General features: G+C 35.9%; 1 protein-coding gene across 1 annotated transcript; it reads left to right on the top strand.

The window, feature by feature from the left end:
* The first annotated feature begins 1,295 nt into the window (after positions 1–1,295).
* LOC132132678 (NADH dehydrogenase [ubiquinone] 1 alpha subcomplex subunit 8-like) lies at positions 1,296–5,008 on the top strand. The gene is made up of 4 exons (XM_059545151.1): positions 1,296–1,465; positions 2,308–2,471; positions 4,454–4,619; positions 4,699–5,008. Exons 1-4 carry the CDS (start codon positions 1,415–1,417, stop codon positions 4,834–4,836), a joined length of 519 nt encoding a protein of 172 aa, XP_059401134.1. The 5' UTR covers positions 1,296–1,414; the 3' UTR covers positions 4,837–5,008.
* The last annotated feature ends 5,667 nt before the right edge of the window (positions 5,009–10,675 follow it).

Below are 10,675 nucleotides of genomic sequence, written 5' to 3'. Positions count from 1 at the left end.
ATGTGTCGCACTCATGAAATCCAAAATTAGCCAATATTTGGCATAACATTTCAAAATGTCTCACTTTCAACATTTAATATGTTATCTATATTCTTTTGTGAATAAAATAAAAGTTTATGAGACTTTATGAGAAAATAAATTATTATTATACTATACATCGTTTTTTTTTACTTGAAAATGAATGAATAATATTTAAAATATGACAAATCTCTTGACTTCTCAGTCATGAGAAAGATAAACAATATTCAGAAACCCCTGCATAAAAGTCTGAAAAGTTTGAAAGAACCCTTGTGCCCTTAAATTGGTCTAACACTTATTACATTGAAAGTTATGTATTTTTGAATCACTTTATGAATGTAGTTTATGTATGTATATGTAATAAATTCATGTCTTTGTGATGACCTCTCTCTTTTATGAACAGCTGATAATAACTGTGGGACACACTACACAATTTATATTTATATACACTACACTTTTTATCCAACACACATACTTAGTGTACACGTAAATCTTTTGCACATAATATACATGTACATACATGGAACACACTACACTACTTATATTTATATTTATATTTATATACACATACACTTATTTATCCAACACACATACTTAGCGTACAGTTAAAATTTTTCCACATAATATACATGTACATACATAAATGCTCATTTTAATATACCTGCCATACATTGTCAATTTGTATATTGTCAATCCTTACCCACCTATTTGTATTTTTTTGTATTTTTTATTCCTTATTGTGTTTTTTGTTCTGTCGCTGTTATGTTGCACTGCGGAGCTCTGTCACGAAAACAAATTCCTCGTATGTGTGAACATACCTGGCAATAAAGCTCATTCTGATTCTGATTCTGATTCTCTCTCTCTCTCTCTTGCTTCGTTCATGAAGACATAATTAAAAACTAGAAACATCGTGTAAAATATTTCATAATACTCACATAAAACTAGATTCAATTGATAGGGCATATAAATGTCATCAAATTAAGTTGATTTACCTGCCATTATTGTAATCTCCATCATAAGTGATTTCCATAAAAAGGAGTTACATTTATTAAAATTAACACTCCTCTGGGACACATGCCACTGTCATCCATGAATAAAGTAATAGAATAAGTAATATTTAATAATCCTAGAACTAGGTAAATGTTTTGAAGGGTATCAGCAGAAAGGTTGTGCCATAATAACTTTGCCTTGCGTTTGGAGCCAAGATGGCGCAACAGCATCTCAGTTTCCACATGCATGACGTCGTCGAAAGGTGCCCGTAATTATGTGCGCATGCGCCGTAAACTGACCTTCTCCGCGCGGCCTCGTCCTGCTGCAGACGAGGTCCTTGAAGTTGTGATTCTGCGTGAACTGTCAAACTCATTTTGGTCAGTTCTGGTGGATTAAAAGTCGCACCATGCCCGGTGTGGTTGAGGTTCCGACGTTACAGGAACTGAACGTCGAAGAGGTGCGTCTGAAAGAATGGAAACAGCCAGGTGTTAGCCTGAAGCTACAGGAATAGCACTGCTAAATGTTACCCTGTAAAGTTCATTAACTGTGTTCAGCTAGTGTTGCAGGGTTTGCTTGTTAGTGAAGATCTGAAAGAAAACATGGATTTGAAGGAAAATTGATTTGTTGACTAACTTACATTGGTGTTGTTTTTAGCAGCTTGCTAAGTGTCAATGGTTGCTTTAATATTTTGTGTTACTATCTCTGCGCGCGCGCGTGTAGGATTTTCTGCACCGGTGGGGACTTAAACCTAAATCTCCATGGGTACCAAAGCTTATAAAGCATACACAATGAGTTTTATTTCATTTTTTTTTTTTTTTTTTTGAGATTGTAAAAAGACAGAGTTTTTTGTGAGGGGTAGGTTTAGGTGTAGGGCAATAGAAAATACAGTTTGTACAGTATAAAAACCATTACATCTATGGGGAGTCCCTACAAGGATAGTTAACCAGACTGTGTGTGTGTGTGTGTGTGTGTGTGTGTGTGTGTGTGTGTGTGTGTGTGTGTGTGTGTGTGCGCACGCGCTCACAAATAAATCTAACATTGACAGCTTTTCTCTTACTGTAGCAGGCTTAGTATAGACACAGTAGGTTATTGTTTGAAAAGGCATGCCATGCAGTCCATATTATTTTGGCAATTAATATCTAATGCAATAGCAAGGTTTTAACATCAGACATTGTGCTTTAATAGTCAAGATTTCTTTAAGAAATGCATGTATTTCTTGCTGGAGAAAATAATGCTTTCTCTGAAAGGTGGATCATTTGTGCTGCACTATACGTGTTCTCAGGACTGTTTGGTGTGCAGGTTAATGTGTCATCAGCTGTACTGAAGGCGGCTGCTCATCACTACGGCTCTCAATGTGACAAGGCCAACAAAGAGTTCATGCTGTGCCGCTGGGAGGAGAAAGACCCCAGAAAGTGTCTGAAAGAAGGGAGGAAAGTCAATGAGTGTGCACTCAACTTCTTCAGGTACTCCACTCTCTTACCTGTTTGTCCTGACTTCACTTCAGAATCTTTCAGATGTGTGCTCTCTTTTATTATGAGCACATTACACACCTATTTTTTATAAGCAAATTAGAAATTCCTTTTTTTCCTATTTTAATTTTCAGTATTTATCATTCTGATATCCTCATTGATTCTTTTCAAGATGCTAAATAAAACACAGTAATACAGAGATTTATTGCAGTATATTGGAATGAAGTAAAAAAAAAACATTGTACGGGTCAAAATGATCAATTTTTCATTTATGCCAAAAATCATTAGGATATCAAGTAAAGATCATGTTTTATGAAGATATTTTAGAAATGTCCTACCGTAAATATAATAAAACTTAATTTTTGATTAGTAGTTTGCATTGTTTAGAACTTAATTTGGACAACTTTAAAGGGGATTTTCTCATTATTTAGAATTTTTTTCACCCTACGATTCCAGATTTTAAAATAGTTGTATCTTGGCCATATATTGTCAGATCCTAACAAACCATACATCAATGGGAATGGAAATTTAAAAACAAAATTAGTCAAGGGTCACGTATAGCAAAATGTCATGATGTGACTTGAAATTAATTATTTGCATAAAGAAAATAAGAGGTTATAAAAAAAAGATCATTGCTGATCATTGCAGATGAGTGACTATTACATTTTTTGATTAGCTGTTTTTTTTTAGATGTTTTGCTCATCACTAGCTTAGCAAACAGGTGAATTACTATAGTGTATTTTCATATTGTCATGCATCTGCAGTGTGATGTTGTCTGTCATGAATGGGCAAGTGTACAGAAAGATACGCTTCTAAAAATACCAAAATCTGATCATGTGGTTGAGATGTTTTACCAACAACATCAACATTTTCCATGTAATAGAATCAGAATCGAAGTAAAAGGGCGACAGTAGGGACGAGCATTGCTGCATTTTGCCAGTAACTGTTCTGCGTTGTTGAGCCGAATAGCACCATCCATTCCTTAAAAGTCACTAAACCAAAGTCCTGCTCTTCATTTATATTAACCCGTCTTGTGCTATAAATCTCTTAATTTTTGCGTTATCATCACCAAATCTTGGATTTAATCCTTTTTTCAGTTGTCACGTTAGCAGTATTTCTTTTTTGAATGTGATCAAAGGCCTTGTTGATCTGTGCTTATGCCCCATAGTTTTTGAGTAAAAAAAAAAAAAAGCATTGTTTGTGAATAATTTTGGCAATGTTCACTGAAAAACTAAGGTGCATAAACTCAGATCAATAAAGCCTATGATCAATCAGTTCTAAAAATAAAATGCAAAACCTGGATTTGAAAGAAAGAAAAAATGTAATCCAATATTTTGTAATAAAATAGTATAATGAGAAATGTATAAGCAGTATTTGTAGGCTGGTTATTTTTGAACTTGAACACTGGGGAGGAATTAACTACTAAAATACTAAAAATTATCAAAAACGTTAGGAAGTTGAATAGAGTCGGTAAGTTTTAGACCAATAAGCTAACATTAAAAGGGATTGTTCACCCAAAAATTTTTGAGTACTGTATGGGGAAAAATACTATGGAAGTCAATGGGTACCAGCAACTGTTTGGTTATCAACATTCTTCAAAATATATTCTTTTGTGTTCAACAGAAGAAAGAAACTCTTACAGGTTTGGAACAACATAAGGGTGAGTAAATGATGGTAGAATTCTCATTTTTGGGTGAATGATCCCTTTAGTTGGCGTTTTCATGTAAATGAAAACCCTCTCCTGCACATTTTAAGGGTTAAACTTGAAACATAAAAAAAGCCTTTATTCGGGAATCATTATTCAGGATATTTTACAACAAATTCAACAAGAACAACAACAAGAATATCTGAATGGCTGTCTTTTTTTTTTTTTTTTTTTGCTGTCGGTTTGCTGTGACTGGTTAGGACACAGTGTAAACCCCACTGTTAGCATGTAATTACATTTTTTTTTAAATCACATATTGCTTGACCCTCAGGCAGATAAAGGGGAACTGCGCCGAATCCTTCACAGAGTACTGGACCTGTCTGGATTACTCTAACCTGGCTGAGCTGCGCCACTGCCGTAAACAGCAGAAGGGGTTTGATGACTGTGTGCTGGAAAAGCTGGGCTGGGAGAGGCCAGAGCTGGGAGACCTGTCCAAAGTGGGTCAATATATCCATTACTTGGATGTTTTTTTTGGTCTCCATATCCTGTACTTTAAACGTTTGACCTCTTCCACAGGTGACCAAGGTGGCAACCTTTCGGCCTCTGCCTGAAAACCCCTACCTTTCAAGACCAAGACCTGAGCCCAATCCTCCAGTCATGGCTGAGCTACAGCCATCCAAGCACGGCAGCCGTATGTTCTTCTGGAACTGGTGAAAAAGGACCAATTGCTGTCCTATTAATATCAAGTTCACCATCTCAGTGCTTCTGACCAGACGAGAGACAGTGGTGTCAGTGGATGTGCTGTAATCCTAACAAATTGTGTAGAAATGTTAATAACTTTTGTTCACTCAAAACATGTTATCGAATTAAAAAGATTTAATTTAAACCTGGCTTCAGTTTGCTTTTTGTGTCCTTAATATGATTTTGATTTAAAAAATATTCCAGGTTAAATACAACTCCACAGATAATAATTTGAGATGTTTGTTGTCCTAGTGTTATAGGCCAGTTTTTCTCAGCTGCAGGATGATTTAAAAGTATTCAAATTAATAAATTATTTTTAAGATAATGAAGTAATCTATTTCTTATTGTAATTAAAATGCTAAAAATAAGATTTAAATAATGATATACACTGAAAATGTATTTCATTTTATTATTCCTAAAAAAATGTTTTATTGAAATGTAGTTTTGGAATATATATTATAACTTCTAGGTTAATTAATTGTTTAATTAGTTTATATATTTAATTAGTCTATTTAATTAACTATGTTAATAGTTATTACTGTTTCAGCTAATATTAGAGATTTTTATTTTTGTAAATTGGATCTACATTGTCAAATATTGGATGTTTAATTGTGCATGCTCATTGCCCATATTTCACATTTATATTTTCTTTGCTGCTATGTAACGTAATCGCACTGTTAAATGCAATCTTTACCAAATCTGAATATACAAGAGCTCAAAATGACAAAACTATTTTATTCTGTTCTAGTGAGATGCCTTTACCTATAGACTAAAGAGTCTGTTCTAACTGACAGCATGCAACAAATATCATGGAGATTAAATACAGTGCTGAATTTTGAGATGGTGCACATAGTCCAGGTACTCGACCTTCTACAGCTTGTAGGTTTTTGGTCTGTGTTTTCTGTAACTGTGTTGTGACTGTGAGAAGTGTTCATATGATCACATATTCACCCTTAAAGCTCATTCGTTCATTCACCGGGTGTGCTGTTCTGGCCAGACATCACCTCCTGTCTTAATCCAGAGGTATGGTGTGTGTGTTTCAAAACCAGATTGTGGCTGTGAAGTGTCATGGGCCTCAGGGGCTGGAGACTCGGTCCCCTCGGGTGAAGGCCAATTTCCCCCAGAGCTCCCTCCTGACTTCCTTACCAGCCCCTGAACCAGGACTGTCTGAACAACACTACAAGTTCAAAGAGTCAGTAGTGCACAGCCAGAGCAGCACAGGTCAATTGGCCCTACAGGCAACAGCACTGCTGTCTTAAGAAAATAAACCTGTATGCAAAGCTCCATTTTGCAGCGTATTTTCATAACAGGTTTTCAAATGTTAACCTTTATGGCATGCAGGTAAAAGACGCTCATTGTCTCAGTAAAGTGGAGCTGTATCATTCTCTATCAATATGGAGTATTTTCTGGGAGGTCCCACTTGTGAAATTTAATCAAACTGTGGAACAAAATTTTTTCCCTCATATGTGCAAATTTAGCTCAAGAGTCGTTCTTACCCCATACAAGTCAAACGTCATTCTGAATGATATTCATACTCTTAAAAGAACAAAAGTAAGCTGATGTCAGACTGCAGGCTGAGAGGCACTGGTGAATTTGCTTTGACATTTTCTTGGCTAGAGAAACATAATAGAGCAGGGCCAGCTTTGTGCCAGTAACAGAGGGATTGTGGGATACAAGCCCAGTGGATATCAGATCAAAGGAAAGTATGACACATATAAAGAGAACCAGTTAACACTGGGGCAAAACAATAACTGTAAACTTATAATAACAATATTATAAAACAAATTCGCATTAATGTTTTATAACAGGGTCATTGCTAAAATTACCAGCTCCTGGGACAAATTTTTTATGGAGTCTCCCTGGTTGAAACTTATTGGAAATGACACTTACCTTTCAGACAAAGCCATAAGTTATGAGTAACTTTACTGCACGTGCATGATGTGAGTGACGCGGTGGCAGAAATATGATAAAAAAGTTAATGATAAAAGGTTAACTTTGACAACCCTGCAGCTAATCCAGTCAGAATAGAGAGTTGGAACCATCACTAATTAAGTCTAATAAATCTTCTCTTTGGTAAATATAGATGGAAACAGTAGATACATTTTTTAGATGGCATTGATTTGACTTTTAACAGGACTGCTATGGTCCATAGATGGCCTTGTTTCCATCCTGTAAGCATGGAACAATATAATATGTGTTCGTCACAGTGATAGATGTTAGAACTCTTCATAAATTTATTTAAAACTCCACCCTCATGTCCAGAGCTTAAGAGCAAAAAGACATCCTGCCAGTCATAATTTTTATGCTTAATCAATGAAGGCAAAAGTTTTCTTCTTGGCCTCGCAATAGGTCAATTTCATGTCAAACTTTGCTGGTCTTTGCTAATGCAAGCATCACTAAACTGTTGCTCATACTAAGGGTTAGTGATTTGATCACCTCAAATCATACTCAATACTTCAATCATCGAATGTACACTTTTAGTGGACAATAAAACATACTAATATACCATAGGCTTTAACTGGATAGACTCAGTCTACAGTACATCTAGAAACAGACCAGCTAAAATGTGTCCCAAAACCACTATAAAACCATGAAATCAGACCAACATGGCCAGTCTTGGATGCTTTTTGGCCTGATATTTTGTCTTAACCCACAAGTGGCTATTTCCTTTGAACATCTATTTGTATTATAAAGGAATAGTTCTCCCAAAAATGAACATTCTTGTATGACTTGCTTCTGCAGAACACAAAAGAAGATATTTGAAGAAGACTGGGTTCCAAAAATTATCTGACCCCACTGACTTTCAATGTAAGACATTTTCCCAAATCTTCTTTTCTGATCCACAGACAAAAGAAAGTCACTGGATTTTGGAACCATTTTTGGGCGAACTATCCCTTTAAGGTCTAACAAGTCAAGCACCATTGTTGTCATTGAGCCAGAAGTGTCTAACTGCAAAATTCCCCCTAGATAGCCAAAGGTGCGGTCCGATCCACCGACTCCCGCAGGAAACGTCGACAGCAGTGGGGGTGACCTGGGCCGCTTCGCATGTCCATGCAGGGAGGCCGGAGTCTGGAGGCAGGGCCCGGGGGCTCGTGGCAGTGCTAGTTCAGACCTCAACAAAGGAAATGGAGGTCAGTGTTGGTCGAATCTACCCCGGCGCAGGAAGCATGCTTTGGCAGTGGAAAGAAATACAATACTGAACTTTCACAAAGCAACAACCCGCTCGGGAGTCCATGGTGCTAAAACACTCAAACAAACGAGCTCATTCTCATTCCCATACTGTCAATATTCCTATTGTTCGCTGCTGACTTTGACAGGATCAAATAAATATTTGAGGTAGCGATGTGCCCAAACGGCTTGTTGCCTGGAGTTACCTTATCGTTCAGTCATCGGGCCGCATGTACACGAAGCCAGGGGACACAATTTTATGAAGTGTGCGTTATGACCTGCTCAGAGGCCCCCCAGAACCTGGACCTGCTGCCCGTGTGATATGTTGAAACAACCTATCGATTGTGGTTTTGTCTTGGTGTACGTGGCTTGCTGTAGTTTTAACTCCTTGTTGCATCTGTTTACAACAGGACTGCATGTTATATGTTTACTTGAGGCTTTCTCCTCGTCTCTGATCTGGCGTGTTGAGAGGCGCTTTCATGTTTCCACTTAAAATGGCCTCTCACTCAAGTGGCTTTGAACTCACATGCAGGTCTAAGTAAAATACACAGGCTGCCAAAGTCTTTAGACAAGTGCTCCAGATGTCACTGTGTGTAACAATACATGCATATTGCAGGATAACGCAGCACTTGATCCATACCATAAGTATAATGGGCCCTGCAATTTAATGGGATTAATGTCATGTGTTTGACAGGACAGACTGATTTGACTTATTTTCACATGCAAGCTCAAACGGTTGGCAGAATACAAGAAACACATTGAACACCTTGACAGTGTCCACCAAAAAAAGTACTGTGACTGTAACAAGGTACAATTGTGGAACAACTCTAAGATGCTCATACAAAAGGTACAATCTGATTATCAAATTAATATAGCATGTGATATAGCATCATATAGTTTATCTTCAGAGTATGGATTTTACATTGGAGATCATACCACTTTTCACATACTAGAATAAAAAAAAACTTTGGTTAGAATGATAAGATCATTTGGGACATGTTTACAGTTGAAACAATAATTTAAATAATTTACATGCACAGGAACCCCCGCGATTTTTGCTTCGCACATGCATATTAGCGTTCTCTTTGATCGTGGGAAATTTGAAAGGTGTGCGACTTTCCATTCCAAAGATATCGGCAAAGGTTTTTTTCCAATGTAAGATTTTAATTTCACCATGTCCCTTCCACAATTAATAGTTTATTATCCTTTTATGATTGTTAAACTTAACATATATCATTGCAAACATAATAAAATAATAGACATATTTTATGACGTTGTGCCATGCAAGGTCTTTGCATAATCTGGAGAAACATGCGAGTACGTCAGTAATGTACGGTTGAGACGCATTGTTATCTGTACCTGGATTGGTGTCCCATTGTATCACATGTTTTTTCATTGTACAGTGTTATGATAATAGGTTAAAAGTCACATTTACACACATGCTATGCAAATTATGTTTAAAATGATATTTGTGATGTTTTAACTGTCTATTATCAATGGACAAATTTTCTAACATGAATGTTAAAAGGATAACATAGCATTTTGTGAAATATACAAGGAGGTAAAGTGGGTATTGATGCACCCATTATAGGTCACTATGTATGCAGTTACAGTTCAATCACAGAAAATAAAATGCATATTCAGAGGCTATGACTGTGGTATTACCTGTTATGGGGACCAAATGTCCCCACAAGCATAGTAAAACCAGTAAATTCTAACCTTATGCGAACATTTTTTTAGGTCTCCATGAGGAAACAAGCTTATAAATCATACAGAATGATTTAAAATTAAAAAATACAGAAAGTTTTGAGTGATGGGTTTAGGGGTATAGGGTTATAGAATATACTGGTATGTAGGGGGATAAAATACTGTCTGTACAATATAAAAGCCACTACGCTTATGGAATGTCCCTATATATAATGTTAGGAATACCTGTGTGTGTGTGTGTGTGTTTATACTGAAAAAAATGATTCATTGAATTTACAAAAAATAATTTATGGTAAGTGGTTGCAATTAATTTATTTTAGCTACATTTAAATAAACAAATGTTGCTGAAAGTTAATCAACTAAATTTATTTAAATATAGATAAAATAAATTGGTTGCAACCACTTACCATAAACAAATTAGTAAATTCAATGAATCATTTTTTTCAGCATACATATGTGTTAGGCATTGTGAGTGGACTTTGTCTTTTTACTTTTTTGAGTGTACTGTTTATATTACTGCTTACCATATATTTTCCCGTGTTAAATTTTTGTTGCTATTTTGTTCAACTGAATATGAATTAAAGCAAATAAATAAATCAGAATTTTTTTTAAATAATGCACATATGTAATTTATTACATTTGCATTTAATGGTTAGCCAGCTTTAGAGCATTAGGAATAGGTGTCTCTTTATTATTGGTACAGTTGAGACAAAAATACACCTTATGTTTATGAGCTAATTGTGGAAAATATAAAATACTTATGGCTATTATCAATTTATCAATTATCAATAAAGAAATATCATGTGAAAAATCACTTCATTTTAGCATCTAGTTCTTGTGTAGTGATAAAAAAAAGCTTGTGTCTCTACTGTACTCCCAGTCTACCCTAACTTCCACTCAGGTTTTACCTCAGCTTGACACGGCAGCAACCTCGGAC

This window comes from Carassius carassius, chromosome 49 (assembly GCF_963082965.1).
Source record: "Carassius carassius chromosome 49, fCarCar2.1, whole genome shotgun sequence".
Lineage (NCBI taxonomy): Eukaryota > Metazoa > Chordata > Actinopteri > Cypriniformes > Cyprinidae > Carassius > Carassius carassius.
This window is presented reverse-complemented; position numbering and strand designations above follow the sequence as displayed.